The sequence below is a fragment of the Macrobrachium rosenbergii genome, chromosome 43 (assembly GCF_040412425.1).
Source record: "Macrobrachium rosenbergii isolate ZJJX-2024 chromosome 43, ASM4041242v1, whole genome shotgun sequence".
Classification (NCBI taxonomy): domain Eukaryota; kingdom Metazoa; phylum Arthropoda; class Malacostraca; order Decapoda; family Palaemonidae; genus Macrobrachium; species Macrobrachium rosenbergii.
This window is the reverse complement of record NC_089783.1, coordinates 21,509,523-21,528,093: the sequence shown is the minus strand read 5'-3', so window position 1 is coordinate 21,528,093 and position 18,571 is coordinate 21,509,523. Positions and strand designations below refer to the sequence as shown.

The following is an 18,571-nucleotide window of genomic DNA, read 5'->3' as shown; positions in this document are numbered from 1 at the left end:
CAGACGGGAAAGATTCCGCAGTGAGACAAGAAGTGTGCACAGAAGCGGACGGAGTTTATCAACCTTTGATAAATATTCGCACCGGACATAAAGACATCCCTGCTGATGCCGGAACCGAACACTTGCAGATAAAGATCCTTAAACAAATGAAGCAGAGTTTTAGCCTCAGCCACGACTTCCAGAAGAGAAATACTTCATCATTTCCCGCCTAGGAAACTTCCCGAAGCTCACCCATTTTTTTTTATCTGCAGCTAAAGCTGAAAGAAAGAAATAAAACACCTAACCAATTATCTTAACATTAGAACTTCTGATAAATCTCACGAGGGAGCCCGAGGGAACGTAACAAGTCAAAGAGGATCTTACTACTAGAAATTTTCAGGAAGATAAAAAATGTAGTGCAAAGTGCTGAGCGGTAGCCAGCAATAGCCGAAAATGGAAGAATCTTGGCTTTTGAACTTAAGAGAAAAAAAATGGAATGACTAAAGATGGAATAACCTTCCTTGACACAAACTTCCCCATGTCAAGTTGACCTGGTAAAGCTACGGGTTGACTTCTCAAGCTGAAAGAAACACTGTCTAGACATAACTTTAGAATGTCTGGACTGTCAGCTGTTCGCTCAGCAGTCGCCCGCAACTAGGTTCATCATGCAAGAGTTTGGATGATAATGGTGAAAATGCGGTTGTCTAAAAGATCTTCCGCATGAGGAGGAACATCGGAACTTCCGTAAGGAGCATTAGGAATTCCGAAACCGAGGGCGTTAGAGCCAGCAAGGAGCTAGAGTCATACACATCTTGACACTACCACAATTCCTGATAACCTGATGAATGAGACCGAATGGCGGAAAGTATACACCACTAATTTCTAATGATCTTGTTCCCCCCGAGTTCTCAGATACGACACGGCAGCTGCAATGTCACAGCGCAGACCCACTATTGTGTTGCGCACTAGGACTGAGAAACACCTGAGGGCTTCCTTTACAGCCCTGAGGTTCCCGAAGGTTATGACTCCTCTCGTTCCCGATCCCTCCAGAGGCCCGAAGCCTGGGTTCCTCCAAGGTTGCTCCCCAACCTTGATATGAGGCATCTGAGTACAGATGAATGTCGGGAAGAGGGGAGACTATAGACCTTCCGGATGTCAGACGCGCTTCTTCTGACTATCACAGACGATCCGACAAGTGAGAATCGTTCCAGATTATACCTGCAATCTCGATGTGGAAGTCTCAGCGATTCCTGAGACATACCTGAAGAGAAAGCATGCGGAGACACAAGACCCTGGAATGAGAGAGAGAGAGAGAGAGAGAGAGAGAGAGAGAGAGAGAGAGAAACATTCTCCCTAAAAGGCTTCTTCAAGTGGGTACCGGCTGTTCCCTGTTAGACAGGAACCCTCTACTCCACATTTTGTACCTTCAACGATCCATAATTGCCGACACTGGAGACATGAATTAGAAGCAACAAGTTCGTTATACTGGCCACATCCCTTGAACCCACAGCAGCCACACTAATCATAGCTTGCTGTGACGGTACTGCTGACGACCGCTACACGAAATAGATCATGGAGGAGATATCCTCCTCCCTAAAGACTGTTGCAGAGCGCATAAGGCGCCCTCAACAGAACCCTCTCCGAATGTCCGGATAGTGAGGCAGAAGCTTCAAAAGAAGCCCCTCCTCTTCTGCCAAAGAACGTTGTACAGTCAGGCGACATGTTAACCTGGTATGCCAGCCTTACTGACACCGAAGTGATGAGGTGTCAGGCAGTACCGGACTGGAGGGAGTATCATCTTGTTTGAGCAACTATCGGTTCTGTTGCATATAGCGACTCAAACATCGTTGCTTCGGTAGTGTAGGCTCCTCCGGAACCTTGGATTGAGGATAAGTGAGGATGAAGTCTACCATCCGCTTATACTCATTCTCATTGGCTGAAGGAGAACTAATATCCAGTACCGGATCCTCTTCTTCAAATGAACAATCCTTGTCGGACTGGTTCGACCGAGCCGGAGGATTGTCGGACTGGTCCGACCGAGCTGGAGGATTGTCGGACTGGTCCGACCGAGCCAGAACAGGAAAGAGGCAGGCAGATCCCTAGCAAACGCCGAACTCGAAAACCCGGAACTTGCTACACCTGGGTGCGTGAGACGGACACCTGACGTATCAATCGCGAACATACTGGAGGCACCAAAGTAGGTTGCGCAAACCCCGCACCACCCAACGGGGATGACGCAACACCTGGGCGGACCACGCCCACTCCTGAGAGCGAAGAGGCCGCAACACCCGAACCACTCAAATCCGGATGTATCAAAACATCATGAGAATGGGAATCCGGAACTGAAGACCCGGAATCAACCTGAACCAACATGGATGCCTAGACGGAGGGACAGAGAAAACCTGCCGGAAAGTTGAGAAAGAAGAAGCCGAAGGAGGGAAGAAGGAAGAAGCCACACTCGGAGTAACCACCGGAGCGCCCAACGCCGACGTTGGACAGATGGAGAAGGTCCCAACCGGACCGAACTCAAAGGAGTATTGAAGGGGAAGTTACGAGGTACTGAACCGAAGGTAACAGAAGAAGGTAGTTACCAACTATCCTGGAGAATGGAAAGGCTGCGGAAACTATCAGTGCTGATACACTGAACGCTGGCGCAGGTGAATCGCCGACTGCCGAGCATCCACAAGAATCGCGGAGGATACATTACAGTTAGGAAACTATCGGTGCTGATACACTGAATGCTGGCGTTGAATCGCCGACTTCCGTAGCATCCACAAGAATCGCGGAGGATACATTACAGTTAGGAACCCATAAAGTATGAAATAAGGAGTTGCTGACATCTCCGCAAACAACTGAGAAGCAACTAGACCGGATGCCAGAGAAACCACCGGATTGCAAAGGTGATAAACGACGGATCCGTAAAAAGTACCCCTTCCCTTAACTTGAAGAGAGAGAGAGGGGCCCTGAGCTCTAATATACAGGGTTGAAGCAAGAAAGCCTTGCTCTGCTGAGTTAAAAGCCAAGAAAACAGGATGCGCAACAAAAGACCCGAGAGCCCTCCAAAGAGTGGACCGAAAAAGAAGATTGAGAAGGGCAATGGAAGAAGGCTTAAAAAGAAAAAGGGGAAAAAGAACGGGAAGAAAATTTCAAAGAAAATAGACTGGTTCTGTTCCCCTGCCCCTGATAATCTTGATAGACCAATCAGAAAATTCAAAGAAAATAGACTGGTTCTGTTCCCCCCGCCCCTGATAATCTTGATAAACATTATCAAATCAGAAGATTTTTTAAGACATGATCATGAATATTGGAAAAACTCGATCACCAGAATTACCACCATCGCAAGACAAAAGAAATTTTAAAACCCCCAAAGGAAAAGGAACCTTTGAAGAAGGAGTATTCAAAGAAAAACCAAAAATACAGAACCAGATACATCAGAAACCAAATCTGAACGACCCTCCACGGATCTGGAAACCTTTGTTGCACAGAGCACGAAGTAGGAAATAAAACCAATGATTGACTAAATTGACATACCTAAATGAGAGACCCGACCAAACCTGAAAGAAGACCACGTTCAACTACTTTTCCTGAATACTTCCTAAATTAGAATTCCTACCCTTCTGAGTGATTCCTAATTCTAAATCCACCTTAGAACTTACGCTTTTAGAGGGAAGGGGGAAATCTGCTGCCAACACTGCCTGCTCCGCGCCAGGGGGGCTGGCAGATCCTACCTTCGAGGTTTGCGGTTCTCCATGACCCCCGGCACCCGTTAGGGCTGGTTCTGGAACAGGCAGGGGAGCTGAAAAAGAACGATTAGTATCTACAACACTATTACTACTATCCTTATCTCTAGTTTCCGTTAATTTAGTCATAAAGCTAGAAAAATAGACTAGACATACTCAGCTAGTAACTTGTCCTCTAACTTTTTGAATAATTCTTCCATCTGATCTACCGACCAAGACTCGCCGCCTATCTGACTGATACTACACCATATCTTCCTACATAAAATACCAACAGAATGTTGATCGTGTTTGAGGGTACTCATCCTACACTTGCAGGGCGTGTAGGGCCAGTGAGCGTCAGCATCTCCAGCAGAAGGAGGCTCTGTCGTCGAAGGTGTAAACAAAATGGAAGCATGGGTGCTAGCAGACGGCGACGTCTTCTTGTTTGACTTATCCAAACGAGTCCAAAGTCAAAATCGGGAAAGAAGTTCCAAATCCTATCAATAAAGTATCCATCCAGGAGAAAATGCGTTGAAAACAGTCCAAATCGTGATCTGATGTCCAAATTCTTAAATGGGGGTCAGGCTAAATGACCAAAAGTTCGCCTGATGTGGGACACACCCACACAGCATGGTGAACAAAAAGCAGTGTTGCCAACGATACTTCAGGTAACTCATTTGACAAGATTTTCCTGTAAGCGTTGGACACTGAGAGTTTATTACCCACTTAGTGGGTAAAAGCTATGGGGATGTAGTTTGGGCTGGTAGGTGACCAGGGCTAATTCAGGTGTTCAGGAGTGTATTGCAATACAAATATTTTATACAACAGCTATCCCTTCCATATAACTCTATAATTACAAAAACAGATGTGAATTATTATGGTCAGTGTCTTTTATATAAGCAGTTTTTATTGCTATATTCTGTTTGGACATCATAACTGACAATGAGCTAAGCTTGGGCACTAAGTTAGTTACACTTATACTTTTCCCTTAGAATTACAGATCTTTTTCTTTATCTATTCTATACATACTACATTTGGTTATAGTAATGTCTACACAAATCACTTATCTTATATAACATATAGATTATATCTTTATCTAATATATATATAGAAAAATTAAAGTTGATATTAATCTTATGGAAAAATGATTTCCAATATTTGTATATATATCCAGCCAGAAAATTTTGAATTATGATATAAAATTATATATATGTACAGTATATATATAGGCATATATACAATATATAAGGTATATGATGAAAATCTGGATGGAAATATTTTATAGTCTATGTGACATTGATATAAATATATATAATATATAATTTTGCCCAGTTTACAATCCATGGTGTATGGTGAAATTACATAATTTGTTCCATTCTTGAAATATTTAATCTGATTCAGAATGATATGCACAGAAAAATTAAAACAATATATGTTGATGTTCCAAGCAGACAGGTACCAAAATAGTTTAAAGGCATGTCTTCCCAAAGTTCTACACATTTTTGGGTAAAACAAAAAGCTAGTGATGGCCTTTGGAGCTGAAAATATTGAAATGTAAGAACAGTGATCACCTTTGAAATTATAATAATGTCTTTCAATTTGTTCAAGTATAACAACACTATCAAATTAAACCTGAATAGGGAGTCTGCAGATAATTTCTTGGATGCATCAGTCACTGCATCTCAGTTGTTTAATGTGCCAACTGCACTGGATTTTCTTAAATCATGCCAGAAAACACCAAACAGAAACAGAAATGTTTTGAGTATATTCTGTACTACATTTCTGAGGATTGTGATGTACATGTGTTTAGGCAATATGATTCAGTTTTTTGTTATTGCAACCCATTATTTAATTGTTTATCATTTATAGAAATGAACTGAGTGTTTAAAGTTGCTTGATTACATGCAGGATTCTTTTATTTACAAGGTCACAGTATTGGAACACTTACTGGTGTCACAAATGTGTCTATTATTTTCAATTACATTTCATACTTGATTTAGTTGTAAATTTATTTTACTCTGACATTTATATACAGTACTTCATTATCATTATGTGAGAGCTTATCAGTTTTATAATTTAACAAATACATCAACAAAAGTAAAAAAACACTAAAACAAAGAGCACTTTTTTAAATTGAATACATACAGGTGCTGCATAAATATTAACTCTTCACAGATTTAGTTTTGAGTTCTAATACTAAAGCTTACATTTACCTAAGACCATTGATAATTGATTTCTCATACAGTTACTGATTGCCTCTGTTGGCATCCAGAAACTCAAGACCACCTAACCTAAACCACTTAAAAGCCTAGGCTTAGCTAGAATATACTTGCTGTGCATTTTTACCTTTTCATTCATATACCAAACTTGTATAAATTCTTGTCATTTATACATAGCTCTTTAGCTCTTTGGCATGTTTCAAAAGGCTAAATGGGATTGACCTACAAGATGAACCCTATAATTCCAAGGGGCGATTTGGGCCTGTGTATTTCTACAACTCCTCCTGCTCCTGGTAACTATCTTTAGACAAAAGAGTGAGCAGAGGCAGGAATGTTCAAAGAGACAAATGGCTGGGTAGTGCAACAGCACATTGCTTTGAAATGGCAACAACTATAACCAGTTTCAGGTGTCAACACAAAACCAATGTTAGTTTTCAAAAATTATGATTCTTAAATAAAAAATGAAAAAAAGAATTTACAATGTTTATATAAAAAAATCACCTTAAGGATTCAATGATCGTCATTTTTAAAAAACTGCAAAATCTTTGAATTTTTCCATCAACTGATGTTGCATGGCCTACAACAGCAAGAATAGGCATAAAAAATCAATGAGGCATAAGAACTAATTTGCATTCAGGAACATGGCACCATAACACTGAAAATCAAACATTCGAAAACACAAAATGAAAGGACATGTCTAAAAAGAAACCTTACTGGCATAAAGCTAAATGATCCCCACTGTAATCCTTGCATACATACTAACATTACTACTATTAAACAAACAAGGGGTAAAACTACATAAACAATTATAAAAAGGAACAGATTCTATTTTCTGAAAATTAAAAATTATTTCAAATTACAAGCAGCATTCCATGTATCCAAATCTAAAAAAAAAAAATAATAAATGAGAGGTAAATTAATACTGAATAGCTAACAACAAATAAAACTATATGAAGCCACATGTATGGGACTTTGACACTGCATATCAAAGCTAATTATAACTAATAGGTTTGTTAGGAAACAATCCAAGCTTACAGAGACTAGAAAGAAAGCAAAAGAAAAATTATTGGGGGGAAAGGAATGTATGGATGCTGTGGGAGAGGTGTAGGGGTAAATGCAATACCATTCACTGAATGTACCAGATAGTGTCTAAGGAGGGTGTCAAAATTGGAAAACATATTGCAATATAAAATTTGTGATACTCAAAATGTATCAGAAAAAACAATTATTCATGAGGATGAAAAATGTGAGAAGATGATCTAACTGTATTGGTGAAAACACAGGTCTTTAGAACAATATTTTTGTTACTTTGGTGATAAGGGATTATAATGCTGGTACTGACAAGAACAAATAGCAAATATTAGAGCAAAAGAATATTACATTAGACAACAGACTTAAAGTGAAAATTACACATATAAAGCCAAAACACAAGGTCTCTTTGCAGGAGATTTTCAAGAAGTGTGACAACAAATGTTAAAATTCACTGGTGGAGTGCAAATAAAAAATATCTTCATGAGCAATGAGGCTGTTTAAAAATTTGGTTTAGGGTTTGCTAAATTTGACTAAGATCTTTATATTTACTTGTGGTTTGGGCATGTGATGAGGTTTTCCCAAAAAGAGGAGTTATCCAGAAATGTAGTAGATATGGACTTAGCAGGATGAAAGTCTAAAGGAAGATCAAGACATGAAAAAAAGGACACAGATAAAGACTATAACTAAGTAAGAAATCAAGCAATATGTACAAGAACCCAACATAAAGTTCTTAAAGATGATGATAATGTAAAAATTTGGGAAAACTACACCACAAATATAAAGCTAAAAATACATTAATTGAAAAAATTTTTTAATGTATGAAATACTAACCATTTGATGTCATCTTCAATTGCTGGGATTTTTCTTTCCATAATTAAGAATTTTCTTTAATTACTAAGTCACTGTAACGGTTCCTTCTTTTTGTTATTTTCTCACATCACGGATGGTTCCAGATCCAGCAACATGCCCATTTCTAGAAAAATGGAGATAAAAAATTCTTTCATACAGTTATATGCAACGAATTAAATATAGTTGAAACAAATCATTCAGAAGCTTCCAATGTTTATAATAAAAAAAAAGTCTTACAATTTTACTGCATAAATGTTTTTAATACAAAATTAATTTTGTTTTAGCATTGTTAAGTATATCTGGAGGGTTGCACAGTTCCACTAAATCATTACCTAAAATTTTGTTTCGGAATTTGTAAGGCTATATAATTTCTTTTAAACTCTTTTCTTCTATTGAAAAATAATAATATACCACCTCTGTAGTTGCCTTAAGAAAGAAAAAATAACTCTCAACCAATAACATAATTAAACTGCCAATGAAACATGAGAGACACTGTTTAACAGTTTTCTACTAAATGAAAATCCTACTTACTCTTCACATTCAGCATCATTTAAGGTTGCATTAGAATATGTTCTCCATGGATTCATCAAGTCACAAAGATATCTTGCATGTGCCTTGTTTACCTCCTCAACATCTAGGTTGAATGTTTTACAAAACTCCATTGCTTCAGTTGGTTTTAGTTCTTCAAAATCTTTTATGATATGAAGAAAGATGAGTTATAATTGTAACTTTGCACATTTTGCAAAGACAATCAAAGTAAAGTAAGTAAAAACAAAACTTCCAAGACAGAGCAAATACAAGTAAGATGACCCTGAGAAAGATTTGACTCAAATAAGTTCTATTATTATCAAATAAACTGAAAAAAGTTTTTCCAGCATGGAAATACTGCCTGAAGTGTGCCATTATAATTTTACAAAAGTTCTTCAATGTCCCTTCAATTATCTAGAAAAATTATATTTTCTTGTTTATAAAATTGTCTCATATGTTTTTGTTAGGAAAAAGTCACAGGGTTGTAAAAAGTCAATTTCAACTTTCCATTTAAGGAAATTCAAACATCATTTTCTACATATCTACCATCTAACACTATACATTGCGCTGTCTTCCACCTCTGCAACCCTTCTGTTTTTTCTTAAATTTGGGGCCTTTCTATTAAAGTCATGCCCAAACTGCATGTTTAGCAGCATCCAAAGATTCAAACCGGACTCTCTTAAGTGTTCCTTAAGTTTTGGGAACAGGAAAAAATCTGAAGGAGCAAGATCATGGAAAAGGAGGATGTGGAAGAGTTTCCCACCTAAATATAGGACTTTCTTGCAACCCTTGATGAATGTGCTACAGAATTATCATGATAGAACAAAATTCTGTGGTGCAACTTTTCTGATTTTAGCCATTTATGCAGTCTTCATTTTTGCAAAATGGGCAAAAGTAGTTCGGTGACTGTTTTTGTCATTTCAAGAAATCAATCAAAATCACTCCTTTGGAGTCCCAAAACATTGCCATGACACTTCTGGGCAGAAAAAGCCACTTTGAACTTCACTTTTGCAGCTGACTCTTGGTAATCTGTCTGGATTGCTTAAAATACAAAAATTTCACTTTCTGGTCATAGTGATGGCTGAAGTTTCATCTCCAGTAACAATCCGGCAAATAAATTCATTTGATTCAAAATAAAACAGTTAAAACTAAAGAGAAAGTTCAGCTCTTTGATGCAGTTGTGAACCTGTTAAACACTCTTTGGGACCCAACGTGCTGAAAGTTTACTCAAACCAAGATTTTCATTTAAAATTGAAATCAACCATGGGAGATCTGCAGTTTCATTAGCTATCATTATCAAAGTAATCCGGCGATCTTCATCCACTAGATTGGCACCAAAACAATTTTTCATTTTTTTGAGCAATGGTCTTCCCCTCAAGGTTGTCTGGGAGAGGTGGACCTGGACCATCCTCAAGTAAATAACATATCCAATCATAAACAACTGATTTAGATGGAGAAGAATCTCCATAAACTTTGTTGCGCAAAGCTTCAATAATTTTTCCTTGTTTCCATTTCAATTTTCAGAACTTGATGTGACAGCTCTCATCTCAAAATTTTTATTTTCCATGGGTTCAAGAAGTTACTTTTCTGAAGCAGATGTTAAAACACAATAAAAGAGGATGACTGAGGTAACAAGTCTATATGGATCACTACATCAAGATAAATTGTTTACCCCAAGTATTTGGGTTTTTCATTCTGTGTAAATACATCATTCAACCTTTTTTCCTGGAACTTTGACTTTCCTTTCGAGTCATTTGACTTGTAAACTCAGGAAGATCATCTTCCTCATGTGTAGAAGATCACATCTGAGAATGGTTAAGAAAATTAAAAGACTACACAAGAGTGGTAGAGTGTGTGTGGCACAAGGAGCACCTAGTTTCTAATGGACATGGAAAAAAGAACACACACTACAAATCTTAACTGCAGGAATGTCCTATCAACTTCAAGTGGTGGTCAGCTGACACAAAGGAAAGCACAGGCAGAAATTTACTCACAGAGTGTTTGACTCCCAAAGATTCTAGAGGGGATGCAGAATGGTGGAATTATAACAGGATGGTGATATTTAAGTGGGTGGAGAGGTGTTGGGAAAGACATCTGGAAAGAAACCTCCTGACAATAAGGAAACCTGGTGGTGGAATGATGAAGTGAAAGAGGTGGTGAGTGCCAAAAAATGATGGAAAAAAAAAAAAAATCTGGGAAAAGTATGGTCAGCAAGAGGATAAGGAGAAGTACCAAAAACATAAGAATCAAGTAAAGAAGGCAGTTGCACAAGAAAAGGTAAGAGCGTTAGATGATGTACAAGATGGAAATTGAGAAGGGGGAGAAAAATTCACAGAATTGCAAGTCTTGAGGGGACAAGAACCCCCAGAGTACTACTTATAAAACAGGTCAGGATGGGAATAGAGTGGGTTTTATGGAATGAGGATAGGATAAAGAAGATTTGGAAAGAATATGCATGAACACCAGTTAAATAAAGAAAATCCTAGAAAAATCTTAAAGAATATTATGAACACCAGTTTCAATAAAGAAAATGGAACAAGAAAAATCTTTGAAGCCTCGATTCCAGTTCTCTTGTATGAAAACTATAATAGCAGGAAGGAATAAAGAAGGATTACTAAAGAGGATGGAAAATATTTTTATAATAAAATAAGGTTTTATATATACTTACCCAGTAATTACATAGTTATTAGTTTCTTTTAACCAGCAGCTTAAAAATGATATTTTAATGATAAAATGATATTTTTATAATAAAATAAAGTTTGTTCATACTTACCTGGCAGATATATATATAGCTGTATTCTCCGAAGGACCGACAGAAATTCAAAAACTTACACCACACGCAGTCGGGCCAGGTGGTTAGTACCCATTCCCGCCGCTGGGAGGCGGGTATCAGGAACCATTCCCATTTTCTATTCAGATTTTCTAGTGCTAGAACTGTCTCCTGAGGGGAGGTGGGTGGGCACTATGATTATATATATCTGCCAGGTAAGTATGAACAAACTTTATTTTATCATAAAAATATCATTTTGTTCATGAGACTTACCTGACAGATATATATATAGCTGAATCCCACCATTGGAGGTGGGAAGAGACAGAATAGGATTTAGGAAACAAAACATATGTAGGCGATTGACGCCTTGGTTCCTTACCTGTTAGCATTGCTGACTTCGTGATTACTGTCACCCAAGCCTGCTTCTGCTTTACCAGAAACTCCAGCGAGGTAGAGACCTATATAGCTTGAGAGTTCTAGATGATCTGTCAACGGGGGCGAGACCACAATGTGACTAGACCATATGACCTTACTATGAGGGCAAACGACAAAAAACAACCACCTGACCCAAGCCAGCTACGTCATGAAGTTAACATAAACTAAGGACTGGGACGACCACCACTGGTGGAGACCCAACAACCATAAAAAAACAACATAAAAAAAATAAAAAACACACCTAAACAAAACTAAAGGATAGGATGAGTGTTGCTCTCTGCCCCCAAGATCGTATTTGCGGAAACGTAAGGCCCCAGCGCACAGCAATTCTCATAGGATGTCTTCACTTCAGTGTAAGTAATGAGAAGCAAAGACCGAATTACTTCGCCAAAAAGTGGCACCCAGAATGTCATTGAGAGACTGGTTTTTCTGGAAAGCCACTGAGGTAGCAATGGCTCTCACTTCGTGAGCCTTGACTTTCAAAGTTCTCAAATCACTGTCTTGCACACTGGAATGGTGTGTCTATGATGGTGCTTCTTAAAAAGAACGCCAGGGCATTCTTAGACAGAGGCAAATCAGGCCTCTTGACAGAGCACCACAGATTGTTAGAAGGACCTCTACAATCCTGAGTCTTCTGCAAGTAAAATTTTAGAGCCCTGACAGGACACAGGGTTCTTTCTGGTTCTTGTCCAGTGATTTCCGTCAAGCCCTTAATCTCAAAGGACCTGGGCCAAGGGGGAAGACGGGTTCTCATTCTTAGCAAGAAACATAGGGCTCAGAGAACAGACAGCATCATGGCCTCTAAAACCTATAATCTTGCTGATAGCCTGAAGTTCACTAACTCTCTTCGCTGTCGCCAGAGCAGTTAGGAAAATAGTTTTTCTTTGTTACATCTTGAAGGAAGCAGAATTTAAAGGTTCAAACTCTTCTGACATCAGGAATTTTAGAACTACATCTAAATTCCAGGAAGGTAACTTAGGGGAGCTACCTTAGACGTCTCAAAAGACCTAAGAAGATCATGAAGGTCTTTGTTGTCTGATAAGTTCAGGCCTCTATGCCTAAAGACCACTGACAGCATACTTCTATAGCCTTTGATGGTAGGGACTGCCAGGTTTAGTTCCTTCTCAGATAAGTAAAAAGGAAGTCTGCTATCTGGGACACAGAGGTCGTGGTTGAGGAAATTCCCTTAAGTTTACACCATCTCCTGAAAATGGCCCACTTTGACTGGTACACTGCATTGGAGGAGGCTCTCCTGGCGTTGGCGATCGCCTTAGCCACTGGTCTTGAAAAACCCCTCGCTCTGACCAACTTTTCGATAGTCTGAATGCAGTCAGACTCAGAGCGGGGAGGTTTTTGTGGTACCTCTCGAAGTGGGGTTGTTTGAGAAGATCTGTTCCTCAGCCCTTTGGAAGCGATCTTGGAAAGTCCACCAGAGAGACATGACCTCTCAGGAACCATCCTGCTGAAGGCCAGAAAAGGGGCGATGTAAAGTCACTTCTTCTCAAGGACCCTTCTGAGGCTACAAACTTTTCTGATGAGACTTCTCCCAGAATCTTGAATGGGGAAGAGGTCTCTCCAGATCCAGAGCCCTTTCCAGTCCCAGGGGCATTGAAATGATGCTCCTGGTCCAGACAGGAGAGCAGTAAAGGAGCCAGCCTTTTTGTCCTTGACGTTGCAGCCAGAGTCCAAGGGGACGTCCCCTGGTCCCTTCCAAAGATCCTGACACACTCCTGGTTCAGAGTCCATTCTGTTGGCAGCAGCTGATGTTGTCGACTGAGAAGGATCTGTCCCACATTCTCGACCCCTGCAACAAAACCTCGAGATCTGTCACCTGGACCATGATGCCCAAACAGGATCTCTTTGGCAAGTCCAGGAACAGGGACCGAGGAATGAGTACCTCCCTGTTTTTCTTGAGGTGCCGCCACAGCAGTGGTGTTGTCGAGTTGACTTGAATCAGCAGACCTGAACCATTTGATAGGAAGAACTGAAGAGCCAGGAAAATCGCTCTCAGTTCGGTTTTGAGATTGATGTGCCAGGACACCTGTTCCCCTTCCAGGTGCCTGACACTCCTCCCCCTAGTGTTGCTCCCCATCCCGACATCTTCAGTCGGAAAACAACACTAGGTTGGGGTTCTGAACAAGACCAGAGAGACCCCTTTGCTGGACTTTACAGGATCGAGCCACCATGGTGAAGATGGTCCTTGATGAGAGAGAGAGATCTTCAGACAAGCGGGTCTAATCCTCCTTGTTCTTCCAGTTGTCTGCAAGAAAGAACTGGAGGGAGGTGTCTGAGATGCAACCTTCCCAGGGAAACAAACTTTCCAGTGATGAAATGGTCCCCAGCAGACTCATCCATTCCCTCACCGAGCATGTTTCTTTCCCCAGGAAGTCCATTGTTTATCTAAGCAGTGCTGCTGATTGGTCCTGGGATGGAAAGGCTCGAAAAGCCTTTCTGAATCCATCTGAATCCCCAGATAAAGAATGGACTGAGAGGGGATCAGATGAGACTTCTGGGAAAGAAACAAGTCCCAGGGACTTCACTCATGGTTCCAAAGTCTGCTGCAGGTCCTCCAGACGCTGGAGAAGTTTGGCCCTGGGGAGCCAGTCATCTCAGATAGAGCTCCAGTTTTTCCTTACTCCCTGGGCAAGATGAAGCCACCTGGCAGAGGCGTTTCTCATCAGGACTGTGAAGGACCACCTAAGGAGCTGTACGATCCAAAGCAGAGAGCTCTGAATTGGTTTACACTCTTCCCTTCAGGACAAACCTCAAAAACTTTCTCGATTGAGGATGAATGGGGACATGGGGAAAAGTGTCAGGCGTCCTGAAGGGGAAGAGAGACCATCCAATCCCCTGGTCTTCAATCTAAATTGATAACTGGGAGGCGTTCCATTTGAACTTCAGTTCTTGACGACAAAGTTGTTTCAGTCTGCTGACGATCCAGGACTGGTCTCCACCCTGACTGTTTTGGAACCAGAAAGACCTGTTGTAAAAACCTGGAGATCCAGATCTTGACTTGCAAGATTGATCTCTCTCTGGAATCATTCTTCCAGCAGATCTACAAGATCTGTTGCTTTTCCGGTCGGTAAGAGGGCGACAGATCTTCTGGGGTCGAACAGAGGACAACTTCTTCCAAGGAAAGTGGATCCTGTAACCTTTTTCTACATTGGGACCAGGGGTCCGCCCCCTCTAGACCTTCCAGGCTTCGAAAACAGGAGAAGCCTGGCTCCTACTGGTGTCTGGACCCAGGGAAAATCACTTCTTGCCCCTCCTCTGGGACTGGAAGGGGCTGGACCTCTGGAGAGACCTCTTCCCCCTTCAAGATCTAGAGGAGGAAGTCATCAGGAAAGGGCTTCTGTCTCTTGGGGAAGGGTCAAGGATGACGAGAAGGGACACTAGGACGCCTGGAAGACTGAGCAAAGAGGTCCTGAGTGGTCTTCTCATTAAGGCTTAGTGGAGATCCTTGACGCTTCCCTGGGGGAAGAGATGGCTCAGAAAGAGGGGCAAAAAGCAATTCTGCCCTCTGAACAGGAGAAACTGACTTGGCTGTGCGAAGTTGCAGTATAAGGCCCTCTTCTTCAGGAGGGTTGTACCAAAATGAGCAGCCAGTTCATCAGCGCCATCCCTGACGGCCTTGTCCATGCATGACAACACACTGGACAGCTCCCCCAGAGTGATAGAGTCCGGACTCGAGTCTTCAAGTCCAAGGCCCCAAGCACCAATCCAAAAAGTTAAAGACTTCCATCGTCTTGAAAAGCCCTTTCAGATGATGGTCCGTCTCAGAAAGAGTCCAGGCCACCTTTAGCTGAAGAAAGGAGGGCCCTCCTTGGGCATCGACTAAACTCAAAAGTCTCCTTGGGAAGAAGAAGGAACTCTGGAACCGATTTCTTCTCCAGTCTCATACCACATTCCCGCCTTCCCGCACAATCTAGATGGGGCAGGGCAAAGGAAGATCCTGCCTTGAGACTTCCTATCTTCCATCCAAGAGTTGACTTTCTTAAAGAGCTTTCTTGGTAGCCAAGCGATGTCTTCATTTGAAGGAAACCCGGCGATTTTTCTCACCTTAGAAGAAGCTAACTGAGAGGAGGAGGGAGAGAGGGGCAGAAGGCTGAAACTTATCTGGAAATAAGTCCTTCAGCAGGCTGGCCAAAACCTGGTAGTCCAGAAAGACGACAGAGGGGCTGCTCCTGCTCTGCAGACTCCGACTCTGCAGACAAACTCTCCCTCTTTGACAGGAGCGACAGGAGAGTCTTCGAACCTGTGGAAGACTAAGGCCTTGGGTCCGATCCGCCAAAGAGACCTCTTCTTGGAAGAAGCAGCAGAAAGCAGAAAAGCTCTGGAGCGTCCTGCAGCCGAGCGTCCTGCCGGTGGCGTCCTGCCTAGAATGCTGATGAGCGTCCTGCCTAGAATGCTGCCGGCGTCTTGAAGAGCGCCCTGACAAGCGTGCTGAGAAGCGTCTTGCCGAGCATCCTGGAGAGCGTCCTGACGAGTCCTGGAGAGCATGATGAGGATCCAAAACGAGAAGCGTCATGGAGGCGTCCTGCCCGCGAGAACCCAACGGCGTCTTGCCGAGAGGCAAGAGAGGGCGTCCTGGCGCGCACTGGGAAAGCGCAAGGACCAGCAGCCTGAGGAGCGTTAAGTCGATGCAAAGAGTCACGACAGCTGATGATCCAACGAGCGATGAGGGCGACTCGGAGAAGCTTCGGGGAGAGAGACGAACGAAGAGCAGGAGAGGGAGACCTCTTAGATCTTTTAACAGGCAGCCTCAAATCCTTCCGGCGCCGACGAGGCTCAGACTCCTTTGCAGCAAGGAGGGAAGCCAACTGCCGCTGCATGTCAAGGAGAAGCAGCTTAGAAGGAGAAGACTCCTCTCTCAGGAGAAGGGCTGCTCTTATGAGAAGAAGAGGGGCGAGGGCGTCCCTCTTCCTTCTCCCAAGAGCGACGACAGCTCTTTTCTTGGGGCGACTGGGACTCAAGCGTCCTCCTCGGAAGAAGTCCTGGTCCTCTTCTGCGGCGGCAAATCTCGTCGAACCATTCAGGAGAAGAGTCAAGCACGAGAAAGAGGGCGTGAAGCGTCCTCTCTTCAAAAGCTTCTCTTGAGAAGGGCGAGAGTCCATCTGAGAGCTGGACCCCTTGCGTGGGGAGGGCGCCTCAGAGGACGAGAAGCAATCCTTCAGGATCCGTGCGCGAGCACGATCCTTGGCAGCCTGGGAAACGTCAACAGGGCCTGCCGAAGGGACGCCAGATCGGTGGGGGGTCCCCGTAACCCTCTTGCGGCTTTCGACATGCCCACTCCCTGAGTCCTGGGAGTTCGGCAGAGGTCCAGGCCTAGAGGCATTATAGGGCCGATCTGACGCCCCCTCCACAACACTGGGGGGATCACTCACACTTCACAACACTTGGAGATTGCAAACACTTTAGACTCCAAGGCACGAATGGAGTTCAAAATCTCCATAAAGGGCATTACCTTCTCGCAGATGCAACCACAGGGTGAAGGCAACACTACAGGGATAGGTGAAGCAAAGTCTACAGAAGGGTTAACAGGAGACAAATTATTACCCTGACTCCCACCAGCAGACACACTCCTGGAGGAAGACCTCCTGATTCATTATCACGCTCTAACTTCATCACATCATTCAAGAAGTCATAAACCTTCCAATCAGCATCAGGCAAAGACTCACACTCCTTGCAGCGATCATCAAACAAACAAACATGCCCTCTACATCTCATGCATACTGTGTGAGGGTCTACCGAAGCTTTCGGTAGCCTCACCTTACACTCCTTCACAACACACACCCTGAAACTAGCAGAACTAGATCCAGACATCAGTAGTTCAAAGAAAAGTCAAAACCAAAATCAAAACAGTCCACAAAAGCGTATGCCTATCCACAAATCCAAAGTCAAAAACCAAAAACAATCAGAATACTCAAGTGGAACAAAAAGTTTTGAAATCCAACGACGGAGGTATTGACAACAGGTGTTGACAGTACCAGCGACAGAGAAAATCTGAATAGAAAATGGGAATGGTTCCTGATACCCGCCTCCCAGCGGCAATTAAATGGGTACTAACCACCTGGCCCCACTGCGAGTGCCGTAAGTTTTGAATTTCTGTCGGTCCTTCAAAATAGGAGAATACAGCTATATATATATCTGTCAGGTAGTCTGAAAATGAACAAAATAAAAAAGGTTTGTTCATACTTACCTGGCAGATATATATATAGCTGTATTCTCCGAATCCGACAGAATTTCAAAAACTCGCGGCACACGCAGTGTGGCCAGGTGGTTAGTACCCATTCCCGCCGCTGGGAGGTGGGTATCGGGAACCATTCCCATTTTCTATTCAGATTTTCTAGTGCCACTGTCTCCTGAGGGGAGGTGGGTGGGCACTATGATTATATATATCTGCCAGGTAAGTATGAACAAACTTTATTTTATCATTAAAATATCATTTTGTTCATGAGACTTACCTGTCAGATATATATATAGCTGAGTCCCACCATTGGAGGTGGGAAGAGACAGAATAGGATTTAGGAAACAAATAAATGTAGGCGATTGACACCTTGGTTCCTTACCTGTTAGCATAGCTGACTTCGTGGTTACTGTCACCCAAGCCTGCTTCTGCTTTACTAGACTCTCCAGCAAGGTAGTGACCTATATAGCTGGTGAGTTCTAGATGATCTGTCCTAGGGGGCCTGACCACAATGGGACTAGATCATAAGACCATACTGAGAGGGCAAAAGGAGCAACGACCAACCACCTGACCGAGCCTGTCTAAGTCATTAAACCTAACATAGGCTAACGACTGGGACGTCCACCTCCGGTGGCCAACCCAACAACCAAAAACACAAAAAACAAGATTAAAAAAAAAAACCTAACCTCTAAAGGATAGGATGAGTATTGCCTCTCTGCCCCCAACATTGTGTCTGCGGAAACGTATGGTCCCAGCGAAGAGCAGTCTTCGTATGTCGTCTTCACATCTCTCAAGTAATGTGAAGCGAACACTGAATTACTTCTCCAGAAGGTGGTACCAAGAAGATCGTTAA

The 18,571-nt window shown here is 42.3% G+C and overlaps 1 protein-coding gene across 1 annotated transcript in view; it reads right to left on the bottom strand.

Moving 5' to 3' along the window:
* The window catches only part of rod (rough deal), a 128,259-nt gene that overhangs the window by 65,542 nt on the left and 44,146 nt on the right, over window positions 1–18,571 (bottom strand). Inside the window, exons 10-11 of the mRNA XM_067087413.1 lie at window positions 8,330–8,480; window positions 7,886–7,922 (exon numbers count right to left, since the gene is read on the bottom strand). Coding sequence (XP_066943514.1) covers window positions 7,886–7,922; window positions 8,330–8,480 — 188 coding nt within the window. The remainder of the gene's footprint in view (window positions 1–7,885; window positions 7,923–8,329; window positions 8,481–18,571) is intronic.